This window comes from Cervus canadensis, chromosome 30, assembly GCF_019320065.1.
Source record: "Cervus canadensis isolate Bull #8, Minnesota chromosome 30, ASM1932006v1, whole genome shotgun sequence".
Lineage (NCBI taxonomy): Eukaryota > Metazoa > Chordata > Mammalia > Artiodactyla > Cervidae > Cervus > Cervus canadensis.
The window spans coordinates 9,716,326-9,740,718 of record NC_057415.1 but is presented as its reverse complement, the minus strand read 5'-3'; the positions used below and the strand labels follow the sequence as shown (position 1 = coordinate 9,740,718).

Sequence of the window (24,393 nt, the reverse complement as noted above, 5' to 3'; positions counted from 1 at the left end):
AGAATTTTAAGCATTACTTTACTAGTGTGTGAGATGAGTGCAATTGTGCGGTAGTTTGAGCATTCTTTGGCATTGCCTTTCTTTGGGATTGGAAGACTGACCTTTTCCAGTCCTGTGGCCACTGTTGAGTTTTCCAAATTTGCTGGCATATTGAGTGCAGCACTTTCACAGCATCATCTTTCAGGATTTGAAATAGCTCAACTGGAATTTCATCACCTCCACTAGCTTTATTTGTAGTTACGCTTCCTAAGGCCCACTTGACTTCGCATTCCAGGATGTCTGGCTCTAGGTGAGTGATCACACCATCGTGATTATCTGGCTCAGTCATGAAGATCTTTTTTGTACAGTTCTTCTGTGTATTCTTGCCACCTCTTAATATCTTCTGCTTCTGTTAGGTCCCTATCATTTCTGTCCTTTATTGAGCCCGTCTTTGCATGAAATATTCCCTTGGTATCTCTAATTTTCTTGAAGAGATCTAGGTCTTTCCCATTCTGTTGTTTTCTTCTATTTCTTTGCATTGATCACTGAGGAAGGCTTTCTTATCTCTCCTTGCTATTCTTTGGAACTCTGCATTCAAATGGGAATATCTTTCCTTTTCTCCTTTGCTTTTCGCTTCCCTTCTTTTCACAGTTATTTGTAAGGCCTCCTCAGACAGCTATTTTGCTTTTTTGCATTTCTTTTTCTTGGGGATGGTCTTGATTCCTGTTTCCTGTACAGTGTCATGAACCTCTGTCCATAGTTCATTAAGCACTCTATCAGATCTAGTCCCTTAAATCTATTTCTCACTTCTACTGTATAATCATAAGGGATTTGATTTAGTTCATACCTGAATGGTCTAGTGGTTTTCTCCACTTTCTTCAATTTCTTCTGTTTCAATCTGAATTTGTCAATAAGGAGTTCATGATCTGAGCCACAGTCAGCTCCCAGTCTTGTTTTTGCTGACTGTTTAGAGCTTCTCCATCTTTGGCTGCAAAGAATGTAATCAATCTGATTCGTTGTTGACCATCTGGTGATGTCCAGATTTTCTAATTACTGTATCTTTATAATAAGTCAAGTTTTGATACCTGGTAAATGATTTTTGTTCTTCATGATTGTCTTTGCTGTTCTTGGTTCTTTACGTTTCTATATACATTTTAGACTCAGATTGTCAATTTTCAGACACACATGAAAGATTATCACTGATATTTAGATTGATATTTTCTTGAAATCATAGATCAAGTCAGGAGAAAAATGACATCTTTATAATATTGATAATACATGAAAATGGTATATTCCTTATTTATTTGTTTTCTCTTAATTTCTCTGAATAACATTTTGTAAATTATGCATGAAGCTCTTGCACACCTTTTGTTAGATTTATTCCTTGCTGTTTGATTATTTTTGGTGATCTTGTAAATTGTGTTATTTTTATTTCCCTTAGGAAATAAAATGGAATTTTTTGCTAATGTTGTATAAAATTCTATTGATTTTATATATACTATATATCTATATATGGATGTATCTATATATATACTATATATCTATATATATATATATGATATTTAAGTATAATTCTATCTAGTAACCTTGCTAAATTGACTTAGTTTCAACATATAAATCATCTTTGAATTATAGCTACTTTTTTCCACCTATCCAATCCTTACCCTCTTCCTTCTTTTTCTTGCCTTATTACATGGACTAGAACCTCCAGTATAATATTGAATATAAAGAATGATAGCAAGCATACCTGTCTCACTCCTTATCTCAGGGAAAAGCTTTCAACATTTCTTCTTTATATAGGTTTGCTTAGTAGTAGTCTGTATTAGATTTATTTTATTCCTTGTTTAAGAAAACTTTTTATCTCTTGAATGGATATTCAAATTTTGATAAATTTTATCAAATTCTTTTATATTTATTACTTTTTATTTTATTAATTACTTTTATTAATTAATACAATTAATAAGAATTGTATAACTCTTCTTATTCTATTAGAAAGAATAAGAACGAAATTGTAGTGATTGCTTTTTCAATCCTAAACTTGCCTTGCATTCCTGAAATAAAGCCAACTCAGTCATAGTGTGTTATTGTTTTTATTATTTATTGGATTTGGTTTGGTAATATTTTGTTTAGGCTTGTAAAATCTATGTTCATAAGTGAGATTAGCCTGTAATTTCTCTTCCTCACACTATCCTTGTCAGGCTTTGTTTGGTTTCTTATAGGTGGAAGGTAAGCTAGAGGCACTGGGAATTCCAAATTCAGTTCAGTTCAGTTCAGTCACTCAGTCGTGTCCAACTCTTTGCGACCCCATGGACTACAGCATGCCAGGCCTCCCTGTCCATCACCAACTCCCGGAGTTTGCTCAAACTCATGTCCATTGAGTCAGTGATGCCATCCAACCATCAATTCCAGATTACCATAGTTCAGTCAGGGACATAGAGGATTCAGTCCCTGTGAAGGTTTGTCTGTTTCCAGTTATTGCTATGGGCCTTTCAGGGTCCCAAACAAAAGTCCATAGTGTTTACTGGAGCCCCTCCTATCAGGCCCACACAGATGCACACAGACATTTGTAGTAACTTTATTCATAGTTTAATTCTTCTTTCCTCTATTCTATGAATCCATTAAATTTTCTGCTCAGCTTTTTAGCCTCTTTGCTTTTGTCATTGACTGTAGCCTTGCTGCTGCTGCTGCTTAGTTGCTCAGTCATATCTGACTTTCTGTGGCCCCCTGGACTCTGCCCATGGAATTTTCCATGCAAGAATACTGGCGCGAGTTGCCATTTCCTGCCAGAACTCTTTACTATAACCTGTCCATCTTGGATGGCCCTGCACAGCACAGCTCATAGCTTCAGTGAGTTATGCAAGCCCCTTCACCATGACAAGGCTGTGACCCACGAAGGCGATTACCATATGACCCAGCAATTCTGTTCATAGCAGCATTACTCATAATAGCCAAAAGGCAGAAACAACGCAGATGTCCATCAGCTAAGGAATGGATAAACAAAATGTGGTATATCCATAAAATGAAATGCCTTCAGCTATAAAAATGAAGTACTGATACCTGCTACAACATGAGTGAGCCTTGAAAACACTATGCTAAGTGAGCGAGGCCAGACACAAAAGGCTATATGGTGTATGACTCCATTAAATGTTCAGAATAGGAAATTCCATAGATATAGAAAGCAGATGAGTGTTTGACAGGGACTGGGGAGATGAGTGAATGGGGATCGAGTGCCTAATGAGTATAGAGCTTATTTCTGAAATGATTAAATTTATCTCAATTTCTTTTAATTGGGGTTCTGTTAGATAAGAAATGGGAGAATCACTGGCTGGCAGCCAATTTCCTATTTTTATAAAGAGGAGAAAGCTTATTGGTCTGAAAAAGGCTTTCTCTTTAATTTTTGAAACTTTTTTTTGCTTACTATAGAATTTTAGGTTAACCCTTTTTTCCCCTTCCACTACTTTGAAAGTGTCGCTCCACTGTCTCCCTGCTTATATAGTTTTTTATGAAAAGTCTGCTGTTTGTAATTTCCTCTTCTTTATGTAGTTTTTTTTCTCAAGCTGCCTTCAGGATCTTCCCTTTTTCTTTAGTTCTCAGCAGTTCAAGTAAGATATGTCTAGCTGTATTTTTAGTTGTTTATCCTATTTAATATTCTCTAATCTTCTTGTATTTGTGGTTTTATATCTGTCATTAATTTGAAAATCATTTCTTGGCCATTATTTCTTCAAATATTTCTTCTGTCCCATTTCCTTCCTCTGTCTCCCTCTCCTCTTCTCCCCTCCCCACTTTCTGTCTCTTTTGCTTTCTCTTTCTCTCACTTTTTCTCTCTCTCCTCTCCTCCCTCCCTCCCTCTCTCTCCTCTGATGCCAATTGCACATATATCAGACTCTTTGGTATTGTCCCACAGCTCTAGGATGCTCTGTTCTGTTGGGGGTTTCTTTTTCCACTTTTTTCTTTGCATTTCAATTTGGATAGTTCTACTGAATTATCTTCAGGTTCACCGATTCTTTCCTTCTCTGTGTCAAAACTACTGATGAGCCAGACAAAAGAAATCTTTGTGTTACCGTGTTTTCTGTTTCTAGTATTTCCAATTGATTCTTTAGTCCTAGAGTTCTCATCTCTCTGCTGAAATTGACCCACCTAGTTTTAAAGGCTTTCCACTTTTTCTACTAGGTCCTTTAACTTTATTAATCATAGTTCCTTTAATTTCCTTATCTGATAAATCCAGTATCTGTATCATATCTGAGTCTGGTTCTGTTAATTGCTTTGTCTCTTAATAGTGTGTGATTTTTCTCTTCCTTCTTTGTATGCCTTGTAATAATTTTTGTTGAAAGCTGGACATCTATTGCAAGGCAATGAAGACTGAGGTAAATAGCTTTTATGCCTGGAAATAGGCACACCTTTCCTTCTGCTAGGACTTTAGTGTAAGAGATTGAGTCAGTATACTCAAGAGCTGACTTGCTTTTGGGTTTTGTTTGTGCTATAGATACTGTCAGTGTATTGCAGGCTTCAAATTTACCTAACATTACCTGTGTTTATTGTTGAGGCTGGTTGTCCACAGATTTTATCAATGTCTGCCCCACCCTCAGCTTCACATCTTCCTGATGCTATGTTAGCAGTAGATTGCTATTACCTATTACTTGATGCTTACAAGTCTCCTTGACAGGGAAAGAGAGGTTTTCTCTCTTTTTCTGATTCAGTGTCAGTTTTAGATAAACACTGTACCCACCCCACCACCACCAGGTCTTAGTGTTAAGGCCTTCCTTATGATCCTACCCCACATTCCGCTGGAAAATCTCTAATGATCTGGGTCCCCTATAGGGCAGGGATTTTTTTCCTCTTTCTCCAGCTGCAGCTGGTCTTCACCAATACAAGATTTGCTGTCTAATGACAGGATTTACTGCCCTTCACCAGCAGCTTAAGGCTTTTGTTCTATAGGGAAGACAAGGGAGAAGGATCTGGGTAGGGCTTGATGCCTTTCCCTGCAGTGGCTGTTCTTCCTTTCCTACAGGCCTGTACCACAAGAGAAACTTTCTCAGGACTTGCATGTTGCCCCAATCTTTCATAAGAACACATGGTAAGATCCTTGGAGAAGAGCCTACAAGTGAGTGTGGATTGCCCATGTACTTGTGGCTCCCAGAAGTATTTTTGAATTCTCACACTGGCCTATATTTGGCCTTTAGCAATTCCTTAAAACCTAGAACTGAATTCTTACCAGATTGATGGTGTCCAGGTATGGAGTCAGTCTCAAATAAGCAAGTGCATCTGTGCTATATCTCCTTGGAGGCTCCTGGCTTTCCTAAGATTAAGATTAATTAGATTGCTCTGAAACATCAGCTCTCCAACAAATTCCCAAAAGTTGTGGATTTAAAGATTGTCTTGTGATTTTTTTGGTTGTTGTTGTAATAGTGGAAGCAGTGCTATCTCCAGCTTCCCTCTGTCCTAAGCAGAATCCAAAAGGCCCTGAGAAACTGTTTTGTAGTTAAATCTGTTACATGTATTAGAATGCAATTTGTAACTAATACAAGTACCAACTAGCAACATTACTCAAATATAAATTCTAAATGAAGCAAAGGAGTAAGCATCAAGAAATAAAACTGAGTACCTGAAGAACTGGGGAGAACTTAAACCTTTCTAAGTGTTCTTTTTTTTAAATTAAATTTATTTATTTTAATTGGAGGATAATTACTTAACAATACTGTGATGGTTTCTGCAATACATCAGTATGAATCAGTCATAGGTATACATGTGTCCCATCCCTCCTGAACCCCCCCCACCTCCCTTCCCATAATATCCCTCCAGGTTGTCACAGAGCACTGGCTTTGAGTGCCCTGCTTCTAAGTTTTCTTAAAACACAGAAGCCATAAAACAAAATATTAAGGCTAATAAATTTTACTTCATACAATACAGATTTTCTGCATGGCAAAAAAAAAGATCATCATTAATATCAAATAACAAAAATATTTTCAGAGGGCTTTCCTGGTAACTCAGTAAAGAATCCACTTGCTAATGCAGGAGACATGGGTTTAATCCCTGATCCAGAAAGATCTCATGTGCCACAGGGCAGCTAAGTCCATGTACCATAACTACTGAGCCTGGGAGCCATAGCTGTTGAGCCCACGTACCACAGCTAAGAAGCCCGCATGCCCTAGAGCCTGTGCTCTGCAACAAGAAGCCACCACAATGAGAAGCCTGCACACTGCAACTAGAGAGTAGCCCCTGCTTGCCATAATTAGACAAAACGGTGCAGCAACAAAGACCCAGCACAGCCAAAAATAAATAACTAAATAAAATCTTAAAAAATACATATTTGCAGAGGGCAGAGATCAAAATGGCAGAGCAGAAGGAAATGGAGCTCACCTCCTCCCACAAACACATCAAAAATACAACTACATTTGGAACAAGTCTCACAGAATACCTACTGGACACTGGCTGGAGATCTCATACAACCAAAGCTACAAGAAAGGGCACTACGTTACCAGGTAGGACAACATGGAAAAAAAGGAATTGGCACGAGACCTGCACCCCTGGGAGGGAGCTAAAAAAGGGGGAAGGCTCCCTCACTCTGGGAACCCCTGTCACTGGTGGGAGATCAGTCAGGACAAATAGGGAACTGCAAAGACTGGGGAGAGAGCAGCAGCTGACTTTCTGCAGGTGGAACACAGAGAAAACCACAAAGACAGTCCCAGCCACCTTGCTGCACTCTCCAGCTGGAAACATGCCTTGGTGGTATGCATGGGGCCTAGGTGCTGAAACATGGGCTTCCACAGAGGGCTGGGACTGGCTGTGCAGAGACAGCCCAAAGGGGCTAGAGCATGGTCTGGGCCACAACCAGGGATTTGCACAGAATGGAGCCAGGTCCTCCATAGCAGCCTTATTGTTAACACACATGCAAAGAGAGGGGGAAAGCCCCACCATAGACGCCTCCTCCTCCACGTGTTCACACTGGCTAAGGGCCTGCACCAGGAGCTGTGGGAGCACACAAGCATCAGCAGGCTTCTCGTACGCGAAGTTGGGGTTGAAATCTGAGCCAGTTCCCTGTGACTGTGTGATTTTGGCAGATTTGCACCACTGGTGGCTTTGTAAGTGCAGGGGCTGCAAGACATCCGAGATTACTGGTGCTCCGATGGCTGGAGGGGGGTCCAGCATTAGCAGTGGCAGGCACACACACAAAGAAATGGGGCTGCAGTCTGGGCTGATTCCTATAGCTCACAGGATGGGGACAATGGTGTACAACTACAGTGGATCCAGCAGCTGGATGTAAGTGTATCAGCAGCTTTGTGGGCACAGTACCTGAGGGACATCCAGGCAGATGCCCACAGCTGAGACGAGGCCAAGGACAGTGTACTTTGTGAGCTCACAGAAGTGACAGGCAACACCACAGCTCCTGCAAAGGAATACTTAGTAGCTCCTCTCCCAGCAGGAGCACTCCAGTCCCACCCACCTCACACTGCAGCTTAGAACCAAATCTGGGGGCTTCTATCCCAACCACTGGGGAACAGACTCTGCCCCTGACAGGGATGTGACAACCACAGAGCAAAGAGGAGGCCCTATTCAACATACAGTGCAGCTGTAGTCACTGCAATATTAATCACACCCCCTGTCAAGAGAATAACAGCCAGCACACACTGAGAAAAGCTGTGGAGGGTATCCATACTGTAAACAGCCCTCACATCAAAAACATTAGACTCATGCAGACTACACAGGGGAGGTCCCCACATAAAAACAGCTCTTCAAGACCACAATAGATAACTTTCTCCTAAATTCCTAGATGGCAAAGAATCTGCCCACAATGTCAGATACCTGGGTTTGATCCCTGGGTCAGGAAGATCCCCCAGAGAAGGGAGTGGAAACCCACTCCAGTATTCTTGCCTGGAGAGTCCTATGGACAGAGAAGCCTGGCAGGCTACAGTCCATGAAGTCGCAAAGAGTTGTACATGACTGGGCAACTTAGCACACACAGAGAGGAATATAAGTAAAATGAAGAAGTGGAGGAACCACTCCCAATTAAAAGGTCAGGATCATTCCCAGGAAAGAACAATGTAACATGAGGCTTCCGGTCCATGAGACTGCAAGTTCAAAAAGGAGGTAATAAAAATACTGAAGGAAATAAGAAAGGCTATTGATTAAAAAAGCATATGACTATAACAAGGAATTAGAATTATAAAGAGCAGATCAAAATTAGACTCACCTGCCAAGATGAAAACTAAGCTAACGGCGATAAACAGCAAACCAAATAGTGCAGAAGAATGAATAAGTGATCTGGAACATACAGTAATAGAAATTACCCAATTAGAACAGCAAATACACAAAAAATTTTCAATGAAAGCAGTATATGAGACCTAAGGTATGATATAAAAGCAAGCCAATCTATACATACTAGGGATCCCAGAAGGAGAAAAAAGAGAAAAGGGGATTGAAAATGTATCTGAAGAAATTATGGCTGAAAAATTTCCAAACCTAAAGAAGAAAATGGATGTCCAGGTACAGGAAGCACAGAGGAACCCAAAGAAGATGAGCCCAAATAGACCTACACCAAGATGTATTATAATAAAAATGGCAAAAGTTAAAGAGACAGTTCTAAAGGCAGCAAGAGAAAAGCATATTAAAAGCAAAACATTAATCACAAGGGAACTTACTAGTCTATCAGCTGATTTCTTTACAGAAATGTTGCAGGCCAAAGGGAGTGACAAGATATATTCATAGTCCTGAAAGGTAAAAGCCTACAACCTAGGATATTCTACCCAGCAAGGTTATCATTTAGAACAGAAAGAGAGATAAAGAATTTCTCAGACAAAAATTAAAAGAATACAACAATACTACACATATCCTAAAAGAAATATTAAAAGATCTTCTCTAAATAGAAAATAAAAACCTACAGGAAAAAGAAAATCACAATAAGAAAATGAATCACTTAAAAGAAGATGTGGTACATATATACACTGGAATACTGTTTAGCCATTAAAAAGAACTAGATAATACTATTTGTAGCAACATGGATGGAGCTAGAGATTATCATATTAAGTGAGGTAAGAGAAAGACAAATACAATATGATATCACTCATGTGGGGCCTTCCCTGGTGGTACTAGTGGTAAAGAACCCGCCTGCCAATGCAGGAGACATATGAGATGCAGCTTCTGTCCTTGGGTTGAGAAGGTCCCCTGGAGGAGGGCATGGCAACCCACTCCAGTATTCTTGCTTGGAGAATCCCATGGACAGAGGAACCTGGCAAGCTACAGTCCATAGGTCACACAGAGATACAACTGAAGTGACTTAGCAGGCATGCACCACTCATGTGGAGTCTAATTTTTAATGTTATAAATTAACTTATTTAAAAAAAAGAAACAGACTCACAGATTTCAAAACCAAGCTTATGATTACCAAAAGGGAAACCTGGGGTAGAGGGGAATAAAAAAGAACTTGAGATTAACATATGTACACTGCAATACATAAAATAGATAATCAACAAAGACCCACTGGGAACTCTACTCAATATTCTGTGATAACCCATGTGGAAAAAGAATCTGAAAAAGAATGAATATATGTGTAACTGAATCATTATGCTATATGCCTGAAACTAAAACAACATTGTAAAGCAACTATACTCCAATATAATTAATAAAACAAAAGGTAAATCACTTAAGCCATTACACAGGTTTTTTTTTTTTTTTTTTTTTCCGTTTCAAAATTAACATTTTTATTAAATCAAGTTAAAAAAACATTCACTGTAGAAAAGTCAACAAGGGTTTTAACAAAACCAAAATATACCTTTTTATACAACATATGTATATATTAGCAGCAAACTACTTCTGAGATTTTATGTTTAGTTTTTTAATTTAAAGAAAGCATAAACAATTATATTAGTATGGAATGTCAGCTAATCCACTCTTCAGCTTTTTTCTGTGATTTGGGCCATCTAGTACAAGTTATTTTATGACTTTCATTAATGAATACTAAGAATGAACTCAATTTTGACTAAAATGTAGTGAAACAGAGTGGCTGGTAGGATCCATCTCACTACTATAGTCCCGCATTATCTTTAAGATAACAAATGAGCACCATATAAACATATAATTGTGTAGGTGTGTAAACTCAATTTTTAAGGTGTCAGAGTAGCCAAGTAGACAACTTAGCATTTGACTGTTACTTTAAAAATTTTGGTAACATACAAAATTTTAATCAACTCAGATAAACACATCAACCCCATATTACTTGTCCCTTTTAAAAATCTTAATAGAAATTCTGCATATAACCAGACAAATTGCATGCTTACATGTGTATATACACATACAAAAGTGCATGTATATATACATACACATCTTGAGCTTTGAACAAATTTCTAAATTGAGACGAAGTCAAACCTCTCATTTAAATATATAGAGAGAATGTAATATCACCAACTGCAAGTTTCTAATAAAAGGTTCATCATAGCTAACCAGCAATTCTGTTATTGAAAATTCTGAGGCCAAAGAGCTGTAATTCAGCTTACTGTACTTGAGGCTTACAAATCAGTCAGCCAAACAAACAAGATTTGACATTACCAACTGTTCACCAAAGAAATCAATTTTTCTCTTGATATTTCCTTCTAGCAGCAAAAAGGAAATATCTATACAATGAGCTTTTGCTTTTTAAAGAGTTAAAATTATTAAAGAAATCTCACTAGTCTTCAAAAATACTAAACATTATATAAATACGATTTTCTTATAGTTGAATTCTTTAGCTAGAATCTGTATTTAAAAAAGTTTCCTTTGGATTGTTTCATTTAGCACTTCAAGTCTCCATTTGCAACTCAAATAACTGGCTCAGTTTTGTTAGGTTTATATTAATCACATCATTCAGAATTTGGTACTGTGTTACCTATGTACAATAATGTCAATGGGAGGAACTGCACCAAATTTCAAAAGCAAGGAAAAATTCAAGAATATGTAATGCAAAAAAGATAAGTACAATAGGGATTCTCTTTTCACTATTAATGAAATATAATCCTTTTAATGTTTATAAAGATAATGTCCTAAGTTTTATCTTTTAACTTATCAAAAGAATTAAGTTTTTACATGGCCCACCTTTTTCAATTAAACTAAAACAATAGACTGAATTACTTTTATTAATATACACATCAAGTTATTGAAATGGTGACTTCATGTAGTTTTCTCCTTAAAGATGGCACTTGCAGGTACAAAGATGCAGAGGTTTCTACAGCCTTCAGATGTTTACTTGAAAAGATTCTTCAACAGCAGTTCGATACTGGGTTTCCTCATCTAGCTGAAGATTCACAAATTCTCCATAATCAAACTGATGTCTTTGATTTAGATGACTAACAAAATTTCTAGTAACCTGGCTAGGATCTCCCCAAGGAAGAGACACACAAATAGGACACGTCACAGGAACTATCTGAAATAGGTGATTACTGTTACAATGATCCAGTAAACGCTGTCTGGTAAAATTTGATTCTTGACACAAGGGACACTTAAAGGTAGGATGCCCAGAAGAACTTGTATTCTCTTGGTAAGTTTCTGTGTTATCAGATGCAGATGTTTCACTCCTGTTACTGTTCCCTACTGAATCTTGAGAGATCTGAAAGTTTGGAATGATAGAAGAAACACCATATTCATCTTGATACTTCTTACAAGATTTGTAATGATGTCTCATGCGATAGAATTTAATCTGTTTTGCACAGCATCTGCAGCTACCAGAAAATTTCCTCATGATATTTTCAAGGTCTAAGGCCCGTTCAGGACATGCTCTCTCTCTTCTAGTCACACTTCCACGACAGAGGGGACAATGTATTCCACTTTCTCTCATTGCAGTCAGGAAACACTTTCTACAGAAAACGTGCTGACAGGCCGCAGTCCGCACGGGCGTTTTGAGCACCTCCTGACAGACGGGGCAGTAGAAATCATCTTCGGTGTAGGACGTGGCCGCGGAGAGCTCCTCGGCCATGGTGGGGGACGAAGGATGAAGGCGATGGCGGCGGCAGCGGCCGAGGTGGCGGTGGCGGCCAGGGGCCTGACTCCTACACAGGTTTTTTTAAATAAAAATTTTAAAAAATTGTGAGCGTGATTATAACCATAATGAACAACAAAAGGATAAACATGAAGTTTTAAAAGAAGACATCAAATCATAAAATGTTGGGTGGGGACATAAGGAAATGTAGTTTTGGTTTTGTTTTTTTTTTTTTTAAGAAAATGTAGTTGTTGTTTTTTTTTTTTTTTTTTTTTTTTTTTTTAATGATAATTTGATTTTTAGTCATCACATTTGTTTTCTTTTTTTTTTTTTCCAGTGGGTTTTGTCATACATTGATATGAATCAGCCATAGATTTACACGTATTCCCCATCCCAATCCCCCCTCCCACCTCCCTCTCCACCCGATTCCTCTGGGTCTTCCCAGTGCGCCAGGCCCGAGCACTTGTCTCATGCATCCCACCTGGGCTGGTGATCTGTTTCACCATAGATAGTATACATGCTGTTCTTTTGAAATATCCCACCCTCACATTCTCCCACAGAGTTCAAAAGTCTGTTCTGTATTTCTGAGTCTCTTTTTCTGTTTTGCATATAGGGTTATCGTTACCATCTTTCTAAATTCCATATATATGTGTTAGTATGCTGTAATGTTCTTTATCTTTCTGGCTTACTTCATTCTGTATAAGGGGCTCCAGTTTCATCCATCTCATTAGGACTGGTTCAAATGAATTCTTTTTAACAGCTGAGTAATATTCCATGGTGTATATGTACCACAGCTTCCTTATCCATTCATCTGCTGATGGGCATCTAGGTTGCTTCAATGTCCTGGCTATTATAAACAGTGCTGCGATGAACATTGGGGTGCACGTGTCTCTTTCAGATCTGGTTTCCTCAGTGTGTATGCCCAGAAGTGGGATTGCTGGGTCATATGGCAGTTCTATTTCCAGTTTTTTAAGAAATCTCCACACTGTTTTCCATAGCGGCTGTACTAGTTTGCATTCCCACCAACAGTGTAAGAGGGTTCCCTTTTTCTCACACCCTCTCCAGCATTTTATTGCTTGTAGACTTTTGGATAGCAGCCATCCTGACTGGCGTGTAATGGTACCTCATTGTGGGTTTTGATTTGCATTTCTCTAATAATGAGTGATGTTGAGCACAAACAGATGGAGAAATATACCGTGTTCATGGATTGGAAGAATCAATATTGTCAAAATGGCTATTCTACCCAAAGCAATCTATAGATTCAATGCAATCCCTATCAAGCTACCAACGGTATTTTTCACAGAACTAGAACAAATAATTTCACAATTTGTATGGAAATACAAAAAACCTCGAATAGCCAAAGTAATCTTGAGAAAGAAGAATGGAACTGGAGGAATCAACCTGCCTGACTTCAGACTCTACTACAAAGCCACAGTCATCAAGACAGTATGGTACTGGCACAAAGACAGAAATATAGATCAATGGAACAGAATAGAAAGCCCAGAGATAGATCCACGAACCTATGGACACCTTATCTTTGACAAAGGAGGCAAGGATATACAATGGAAAAAAGACAACCTCTTTAACAAATGGTGCTGGGAAAACTGGTCAACCACTTGTAAAAGAATGAAACTAGAACACTTTCTAACACCATACACAAAAATAAACTCAAAATGGATTAAAGATCTAAATGTAAGACCAGAAACTATAAAACTCCTAGAGGAGAACATAGGCAAAACACTCTCCGACATAAATCACAGCAAGATCCTCTATGACCCACCTCCCAGAATATTGGAAATAAAAGCAAAACTAAACAAATGGGACCTAATGAAACTTAAAAGCTTTTGCACTACAAAGGAAACTATAAGTAAGGTGAAAAGACAGCCCTCAGATTGGGAGAAAATAATAGCAAATGAAGAAACAGACAAAGGATTAATCTCAAAAATATACAAGCAACTCCTGCAGCTCAATTCCAGAAAAATAAATGACCCAATCAAAAAATGGGCCAAAGAACTAAACAGACATTTCTCCAAGGAAGACATACAGATGGCTAACAAACACATGAAAAGATGTAGTTTTTTTTAAGATTGCGTTTGAGCTTATATGACTATCAGTCTAAAGCAAGTAGATATAGTAATGGGTTAACACACTTGAAAAGCAAGGTAATCACAAATCAAAAATGTACAATAAATTCACAAAAACCAAAAAGAGAACACAAGCATAAAATAAAACCATCAAACCCTAAAAGGAAAAAAGAACAAAGAAGAAATGCAAAATCAACTGGAAAACAAGGTTTAAAATGACAATAAACATATGTCTGCCAATAATCACCTTAAATGTCAATGGACTAACTGCTCCAATCAAAAGACATAGAATGGCAAGTTGGATAATAAAAGAAAAGCCTACAATGTGCTGCCCTCAAGAGACCCTCTGTAGGGTGAAGAACACACACAGATTGAAGGTAAGGAGGTGGAAAAAGATACTTCATGTAAATGGAAATGACAGTAAAGTGGGGACAGAAATACTCATATCAGACAAAATAAACTTTAAAACAAAGACCATAAAGAAAAGTACTATATAATGATAAAAAGATCAGTACAAGAAGAGGATATTACACTTGCTAACATATATGCATTCAACATAGGAGCACCTAAATACATAAAACAAACACAGATATAAGGGAGAAATTGACAGGAATTCAATACAATAATAGTAGGAGACTTTTAACACCTCACCAACATCAGTGGACAGATCTTCCAGACAGAAAATCAGTAAGGTAACATATTCTAAATGACACAATAGAACAGTTAGACTTAACTGATATTTTTAGGATATTGAATTTTTAAAAACCTACAGAATACATGGTCTTTTCAATTGCACATGGAATGTTCTCTAGGATAGGCAACAAGCCTTAAGAAATTTAAGATAAATTTAATCATTTCAAGCATCTTTTCTGACCTCAACAGCATGAAACTAGAAATCAACCACAGAAAAAGAAATGAGAAAAAAATGATTACACGGAGCCTAAACAATACCCTATTAAAAACCCAATGGGTCAATGAGGAAATCAAAGAGGAAATTAAAAAATGCTTTGAGACAAATGACAATGAAAATGCAACCATACAATATCTACAGCAAAAGCAGTCCAAAAGAGGGACTATAGAGCAATTCAGAGCAATAGAGACTTTCCTCAAAAAGCAAGAAAATTTGCAAACAACATAACCTACCACCTAAAAGAATTAGAAAAAGAACAATCAAAATCTCAAATTAGCTGTGGCTGCTGCTAAGTCCCTCAGTCATGTCTGACTCTGCGACACACTGGACTACAGCCCACCTGTTAGGACTGTTACCTGGTTACCCTGTCCATGGGATTCTCCAGGCAAGAATATTGGAGTGGGTTGCCATGCCTTCCTCCAGAGTATCTTACCAAACCACAGGTCAAACTTGCGTCTCTTAACATCTCCTGCATTGGCAGGTGGGTTCTTTGCCACTAGAGCTACCTGGGTAGTTTGTGAGATATTCCCTGACCAGGGATTGAACCCATGCCCCTTGCAGTGGAAGCAGAGTCTTAACCACTGGACTGCCAGTGAAGTCCTCTAAAGTAAGCAGAAGGAAGGATTTGAAATAATAAAGATCATGAGAAAGTCAATCTGTAGGCAGGTTGATAGGAAGTCCAGGGTCCCTGAGGAGGAGAGAGGGGTCTGGGGTTCTCAAGGAGGAGGAAAGGACAAAATTTTTTTTTCTCTCTCTACATTCCTTAGTCTAGTCACATAAAACATTTTTTTCCTTAAGCCAGGAACTAATGATTACACAACAAACAGCTCAGTTTAAACTCTGTACTAAGGATTATATAACAACAATGTATCCTGCTTGAGGACAGTTTCTCCTTCTTGAAAAGCCTTCTGACTAATCCTGTTATTTTAGAATGTATCTTATGGGAGTGGGTTTGGTAAAATCTTTCTATTGTTAGTTCTAATCCTGTCATCTTAAAAGGTAAATTTGGGGAGTGGGTCTAGTAAGATCTTTCAACCTTGAGACAGTCTTTTGATTTATTGTAATAACTAACTTAAAAAGTATATAATTCCCTTTGTTAAGACTAGCCAGGGGGGGCACTCTCCGTCCCCCTTCTGATGTCTATGTCAGAAGCTTTCTCTGTCCCTTTTCTTACTTTAATAAAACTCTGCTACACAAAAGCTCATGAGTGATCAAGCCTGGTCTGTGGTCCCGAAGCTAAATCTTTTGAGATCAAGAATCTGACACCGTTCACCATACCCTATCAGAGAGGAAATAAAGTAGAGATTTTAAAAACAATAGGAAAAAAATCAGTAAAATCGAGAGCTGGTTCTTTTTTGCTTTTGAAGGATAATTGCTTTACAGAATTTTTTTGTTTTCTGTCAAACCTCAACACAAATCAACCATGAAAAGTGAAGTTGCTCAGTCGTGTCCAACTCTTGCGACCCCATGTCCTGTAGCCTATCAGGGTCCTCTGTCCATGGGATTTTCCGGGCAAGAATACTGGAGTGGGTTGCCATTTCCTTCTCCAGGGGATCTTCCCAACCCAGGGGCCAAACCCAGGTCTCTGCATTGCAGGCAGATGCTTTACCAACTGAGCCACCAGGGAATGAATCAGCCATAGGTATACATATATCCCCTCCCTTTTAGAACTCCCTCCCATCTCCCTCTCTATCCCACCCCTCTAGGTTGATACCAAGACCCTGTTTGAGTTTCCTTAGCCATACAGCAAATTCCTGTTGGCTATCTATTTTACATATGGTGATATGTTTCCATGTTACTCTTTCCATACATCTCACCCTCTCCTCCCCTCTCCCATGTCCACAAGTCAGTTCTCTACGTCTGTTTCTCCATTGCTGCCCTGTAAGTAAATTCTTCAATATTACTTTTCTAGATTCCATATATATGCGTCAAAATGTGATGTTTATCTTTCTCTTCTAACTTCACTCTGTATAATAGGTTCTAGGTTCATCCACCTCATTAGATTCTTTTTATGGCTGAGTAATATTCCATTGTGTATATGGCTGAGTAATATTCCATTGTGTATATGGCTGAGTAATATTCCATTGTGTGTATGTACCAAAACTTCTTCATCCATTCATCTGGCAGTGAACATCTAGGTTGCTTCTATGTTCTAGCTGTTGTAACTGGTGCTGCAATGAACAATGGGATACATGTGTCTTTTTCAATTTTGGTTTCCTCAGGGTATATGCCTAGGAATGGGATTGCTGGGTCATAGGGTGGTTTTATTCCTAGTTTTTTAAGGAATCTCCATACTGTCTTCCATAGTGGCTGTATCAATTTACATTCCCACCAACAGTGCAAGAGCATTCCCTTTTCTCCACACCCTCTCCAGTATTTATTGTTTGTAGACTTTTTGATGATGGCCATTCTGACCCATGTGAGGTGTTATCTCATTGTAGTTTTGATTTGCATTTCTCTAATAATGAGCGATGTTGAGCATCTTTTCATGTGTTTATTAGCCATCTGTATGTCTTCTTTGGAGAAATGTCTGTTATAGGTCTTTTCCCCACTTTTTGATTGGGTTGTTTGTTTTTCTGGCATTGAGTTGTATGAGCTGCTTGTATATTTTGGAAATTAATCCTTTGTCAATTGTTTCATTTGCTATTATTTTCTCCCATTCTGAGGGTTGTCTTTTCCCCTGCTTATAGTTTCCTTTGCTGTGCAAAAGCTTTCAAGTTTAATCAGGTCCCACTTGTTTACTTTTGTTTTTATTTCCATTACACTAGGAGGTGGGTCATAGAGGATCTTGCTTTATGTCATCGAGTGTTCTGCCTATGTTTTCCTCTAAGAGTTTTATAGTTTCTGATCTTACATCTAGGTCTTTAATCCATTTTGAGTTTCTGTTTGTATATGGTGTTAGGAAGTGTTCTAATTTCATTCTTTTACATGTAACTGTCCAGCTTTCCCAGCACCATTTATTGAAGAGGCTGTCTTTGCCCCATTGTATATTCTTGCCTCCTTTGTCAAAAATAAGGTACCCATAAGTGCATGGGTTTATTTCTGGGCCTTAAGAGCTGGTTTTTTGAAATAAGAAGAAATAAAATGTATCCAGATTGGAAGAGAAAAGGTAAAACTCTCATTATACACAGATGATATGATACTGTATATATAGAAAACCCTAAAGACTCCACACAAAAACTACTAGAACTGATAAATTCAGCAAGGTAGCTGGATACAAGATTGCCATAAAGAAATCTGTTCATTTCTTTACACTAACAGTGAAATATCAGAATGGGAAAATTTTTTAAATATCCTTTTTAAAATTATGTCTGGGAGTTCTGGTGACCTAATGGTTAGGATTACAGGCTTTCACTGCCATGGCCTGGGTTCAATCCTTGGTCAAGGATTCCACAAGCCACCAAATTAATTAATTAAAATAAAATGTCAAAAATATAAAATACTTGACCAAAGAATAAACTTGACCAAGGAGGTGAAAGACTTATATGCTGAGAACTATAAAACATTGATAAAGGAAAATGCAAGTGACTCAAAGAAATAGAAAGCTATCTCATGCTCTTGGATTGGGAGAATTAATATTGTTTAAATGGCCATACTACCCAAACCAATCTACAGATTTAATGTGATCCTTATCAAATTACCCATGACATTTTATACAGAACTAGAACAACTAATCCTAAAACTTCTATGGAACCACAGAAGACCCAGAATTCCAAAGCAATCCTAAGGAAAAAGAACAAAGCTGAAGGCATAACACTGCTAGACTTCAGACAATCTTAAAAAGCTACAGTAATCAGAATAGCATGATGTTGGGCAAAAAACAGACATATGGGTCAATGGAATATAAGAGAGTCCAGAAATAAACCCACACACCTGTGGTCAATTAATCTTTGTCAAAAGAGGCAAGAATATACAACAGAGTAAGGACAGTCTCTTCAGCAGGTAGTACTGAGAAAACTAGATAGCTGTGTGTAAATCAGTGAAGTTACAACACTTCCTCACACCTTACGCAAAAGTAAATTCAAAATCGCTTAGTCATATAAGACATGACACCATAAAACTTCCAGAAGAGAACATAGGCAACATTCTCTGACATAAATTGCAGCATGTTTTCTTAGGTCAGTCTCTCTAGGCAAAAGAAATAAAAGCAAAAGTAAACGGAGATGGATGAAACTGGAGCCCATTATACAGAGTGAAGTAAGCCAGAAAGATAAACACCAATACAGTATACTAACACATATATATGGAATTTTAAAAGATGGTAATGATAACCCTATATGCAGGACAGAAAAAGAGACGCAGATGTATAGAACAGACTTTTGGACTCTGTGGGAGAAGGCGAGGGTGGGATGATCTGAGAGAATAACATTGAAACATGTATATTATCAAGTGTGAAATAGATCGCCAGCCCAGGTTGGATGCAAAGTGCTCAGGGCTGGTGCACTGGAAAGACCCAGAGGGATGGGATGGGGAGGGAGGTGGGAGCGGGGATCAGGATGGGGAACACATGTAAATCCATGGTTGATTCATGTCAATGTATGGCAAAAACCACTACAATATTGTAAAGTAATTAGCCTCCAACTAATAAAAATAAATGGAAAAAAAAGAACTGTACATCAAGAAAAAAAAAATAAAAGCAAAAGTAAACAAATGTGATCTATTCAAACGTAGAAGCTTTTGCACAGCAAAGAAATCATTGTTCAAATGCTAAGTTGTGTCTAACTGTGACCCGATGAACTGCAGCATGTCAGTCTTCCCTGTCCATCACCAACTCCCAGAGCTTGCTTAAACTCATGGCCATTGAGTCAGTGCTGCCATCCAACCATCTCATCTCTGTCACCCCCTTCTCCTCTTGCCCTCAATCTTTCCCAGCATCAAGGTCTTTTCCAATGAGTCAACACTTCACATCAGATGGCCGAAATATTAGAGTTTCAGCTTCAGCATCAGTCCATCCCATGAATATTCAGGGTTGAGTTCCTTTAGAATTAACTGGTTTGATCTCCTTGCTGTCCAAGGGACTCTCAAGAGTCTTCTCCAACACCACAGTTCAACATCATCAATTCTTCAGTGCTCAGCCTTTATGGTCCAACTCTCACATCCATACATGACTACTGAAAAAAAAACAAAGATTTGACTATACACACCTTTGTCGGCAAACTGATGTCTGCTTTTTAATACACTGTCTAGGTTTGTCATAGCTTTTCTTCCAAGGAGCAAGTGTCTTTCAATTTCATGACTGCAGTCACCATCTGCAGTGATTTTGGAGCCCACGAAAAAAAGATCTGTCACTGTTTCCACTTTTTCCCTATCTGTTTACCATGAAGTGATGGGACCAGATGCCATGATCTTCATTTTTTGAATGTTGAGTTTTAAGACAGCTTTTCACTCTCCTCTTTCACCTTCATCAAGAGACTCATTAGTTCCTCTTTGCTTTCTGCCATTAAAGTGGTATGGTCTGCATATCTGAGGTTGATATTTCTCCCAACAATCTTGATGCCAGCTTGTGAGCCTTCCAATCCAGCATTTCACGTGATATACTCTACATATAAGTTAAATAAACAAGGTGACAATATACAGCCTTGACGTTCTCCTTTCTCGATTTTGAACCAGTCCATTGGTCCATGTCCGGTTCTAACTGTTGCTTCTTGTCCTGCATGTAGGTTTCTCAGGAAACAGGTAAGGTGGTCTGGTATTCCCATTTCTTTAAGAAATTCCCACAGTTTGTTGTGATCCACACAAAGGCTTTAGCATAGTCAGTGAAGCAGATTTTAGAATTTTAGAATTCCCTTTTTCTTTGCTTCAGAAGATGCTGGCAATTTGATTGCTGGTTCCTCTGCCTTTTCTAAATCCAGCTTGTACTGGAAATTCTCAGTTCACATATTGGTGAAGCCACTCTTGAAGGATTTTGAGCATAATCTTGCTAGCATGTGCAATTGTGTGGGAGTTTGAACATTTCTTGGCATTGCCTTTCTTTGGGATTGGAATGAAAACTGACCTTTTCCAGTCCTGTGGCCACTGCTGAGTTTTCCAAATTTGCTGGCATATTGAGTGCAGCACTTTAACAGCATCATCTTTTAGGATATTAAATAGCTCAGCTGGAATTCCATCACCTCCACTACCTTTGTTCATAGAAATGCTTCCTAATGCCCACCTGACTTCACACTCCAGGATGTCTGGCTCTAGGTGAGAGTGATCACACCATTGTGGTTATCCAGGTCATTAAGACCTTTTTTGTACAGTTCTGTGTATTCTTGCCACCTCTTCTTAATATCTTCTGCTTCTGTTAGGTCCTTGCCATTTCTGTCCTTTATTGAACCCATCTTTGAAGAAGGCAATGGCACCCCACTCCAGTACTCTTGCCTGGAAAATCCCATGGACAAAGGAGCCTGGTAGGCTGCAGTCCATGAGGTCGCTAAGAGTCCGACACGACTGACTGACTTCACTTTCACTTTTCACTTTCATGCGCTGGAGAAGGAAATGGCAACCCACTCCAGTGTTCTTGCCTGGAGAATCCCAGGGACGGGGGAGCCTGGTGGGCTGCTGTCTATGGGGTCGCACAGAGTCGGACACAACTGAAGTGATTTAGCAGCAGTAGCAGTTGCTTGAAATGTTCCCTTGGTATCTCCAGTTTTCTTGAAGAGATCTCTAGTCTTTCCCATCTGTTGTTTTCCTGTTTCTTTGCATTGTTCACTTAAGAAGTCTTCCTTATCTCTCTTTGCTATTCTCTGAGACTCTGCATTCACTAGGGCATATCTTTCCCATTCTCCTTTGCGCCTTTTGCTTCTCTTCTTTTCTTAGCTATTTGTAAGGCCTCCTCAGACAACCACTTTGCCTTCTTGCATTTCTTTTTCTTGGGGATGATTTTGGTCTCCACTTCCTGAAAGGTTGCTGTTGTGAGCTGTGAATTACACTGGTTTCATGACCTCTGGAGGAGAGGATTTCAGTCCGAGGCCAGAGACGACACTTGATCACTTAGAGCTTTTGTGTAGCAGAGTTCTATTAAAGTATAAAAGAGATAGAGAAAGCTTCTGAAACAGACATCAGAAGAGGGCAGAAAGAATGCCCCCTTGCAAGTTTTTGAGAGTTAAGTTCAGTCTCTCAGTCATGTCTGACCCTTTCCTACCCCATGGACTGCAGCATGCCAGGCCTCCCTGTCTATCACCAACTCCCAGAGTTTATTCAAACTCATGTCTATTGAGTCGGTGATGCCATCCAACCATCTCATCCTCTGTTGTCCCTTTCTCTTCCCGCCTTCAATCTTTCCCAGCATCAGGGTCTTTTCCAATGGTTTTATGTCTGTTCAGTCAGTTCAGTTCAGTCGCTCAGTCGTGTATGACTCTTTGCGGCCCCGTGAATCGCACGCAGCACGTCAGGCCTCCCTGTCCATCACTAACTCCCAGACCTTACTCAAACCCATGTCCATTGAGTCGGTGATGCCATCCAACCATCTCATCCTCTGTCATCCCCTTCTCCTCCTGCCCCCAACCCCTCCCAGCATCAGGGTTTTTTCCAGTGAGTCAACTCTTCACATGAGGTGGCCAAAGTACTGGAGTTTCAGCTTCAGCATCAGTCCTTCCAATGAACACCCAGGACTGATCTCCTTTAGGATGGACTGGTTGGATCTCCTTGCAGTCCAAGGGACTGTCAAGAGTCTTCTCCAACACCGCAGTTCAAAAGCATCAATTTTTACGCACTCAGCTTTCTTCACAGTCCAACTCTCACATCCATACATGACCACTGAAAGACCCATAGCCTTGACCAGATAGACCTTTGTTGGCAAAGTAATGTCTCTGCTTTTTAATATGCTATCTAGGTTGGTCATAACTTTCCTTCCAAGGAGTAAGCATCTTTTAATTTCATGGCAAGCTCTTAATCAGACATAAGAAACACCTCAAGGCTAAGGGATTTTGACCGGGCCCCTCTCCCACAATATGTGTTTTTGAGATAGAATGGCACAAGGCGTGTCATCCCCAGCCACAAAACAATTGACATGAATACTGATTTGTTGAACCATTATCAACCCAATGTTTAAGAAAAGGAAAAAATGGTTAGTCTTAGGCCAGAATCAATTTGAAGAAGGGCAGACTACAAAGCAAATAGTTTCATTAACATATCTTAAGAAAAACATTTCCATAAGAAAAACCACGTAGGTTAACTCAAGATTTGAGAAGAGTTAATTTCAGGCAGAACCAGGAGTTGTCAGCACAGAATTAAAATAAACCTCTTAATTTTGTGTAGAGAAAGGAAAAAAATGTCTGCCATTTGCAGTTTATTTCCTCCTGCCTCTTAGGGGTCTCTGGCCTTCCTGTTAACCCCCTCACTCCTGTACAGTGTTACAAACTTCCATCCATCATTCTCCAGGCACTCTTGTCTACCACATCTAATCCCTGGAATCTTTTCCTCACCTCCACTGTATAATCATAAGGGATTTGATTTAGGTCATACCTGAATGGCCTAGTGGTTTTCCCTACTTTCTTTAGTTTAAGCCTGAATTTTGCAATATGGAGCTGATGATCTGAGCCACAGTCAGCTCCAGGTCTTGTTTCTGCTGAGTATATAGAGTTTCTCCACCTGAGGCTGCAAAGAATATAATCAATGTGATTTCAGTATTCACCATCTGGTGTTGTCCATGTGTAGGGTCGTCTCTTGTGTTGTTGGAAGAGGGTGTTTGCTATGACCAGTGTGTTCTCTTGGCAAAACTGTTAGCCTTTGCCCTGCTTCATTTTGTACTCCACAACCAAACATGCCTGTTACTCCAGGTATCTCTTGACTTCCTACTTTTGCATTCCAGTCCCCTATGATGAAAAGGACATCTTTGTTTGGTGTTAGTTCTAGAAGGTCTTGTAGGTCTTCATAGAACCATTCCACTTCTGCTTCTTTGGCATTAGTGATTGGGGCATAGATTTGGATTACTGTAATACTGAATGGTTTGCCTTGGAAATGAACAGAGATCATTCTCTTGTTTTTGAGATTGTACCCAAGTACTGCATTTTGGACTGCTGTAGACTATGAAGGCTACTCCATTTCTTCTAAGGGATTCTTGCCCACAGCAGTAGACTTAATGGTCATCTGAATTAAATTCACCCATTCTCACCCATTTTAGTTCATTGATTCCTAAAATGTCGATATTCACTCTTGCCATCTCCTGTTTGACCACATCCAACTTACCTTGATTGATGAACCTAACATTCCAGGTTCCTATGCAATATTGTTCTTTACAGCATTGGACTTTACCTTCACCACCAGACACATCCACAACTGAATGATGTTTCTGCTTTAGCCCAGCCTCTTCATTCTTTCTGGAGCTGTTTCTCTGCTCTTCCCCCATAGCATATTGGACACCTACTGACCTGGGGGGCTTATCTTCCTGTGTCATATCTTTTTGCCTTTTGTTGTGTTCATGGGGTTCTTGAGGCAAGAATACTGCAATGGTTTGCTATTCCCTTCTCAGGTGGACTACGTTTTGTCAGGCCCTGACT

The 24,393-nt window shown here is 39.1% G+C and overlaps 2 protein-coding genes across 1 annotated transcript; one reads left to right on the top strand and one right to left on the bottom strand.

The window, feature by feature from the left end:
- LOC122431941 (protein FAM205A-like) overlaps positions 1-24,393 on the top strand; it is a 45,129-nt gene that overhangs the window by 12,385 nt on the left and 8,351 nt on the right.
- On the bottom strand, positions 11,066-11,995 carry LOC122431942 (E3 ubiquitin-protein ligase RNF138). Its single transcript, XM_043453600.1, has one exon. It carries the CDS (start codon positions 11,915-11,917, stop codon positions 11,180-11,182), a length of 738 nt encoding a protein of 245 aa, XP_043309535.1. The 5' UTR covers positions 11,918-11,995; the 3' UTR covers positions 11,066-11,179.

Excerpts from the sequence above, each read along its gene's own strand:
- LOC122431942 (XM_043453600.1), bottom strand. The coding sequence starts at position 11,917 with ATGGCCGAGGAGCTCTCCGCGGCCACGTCCTACACCGAAGATGATTTC.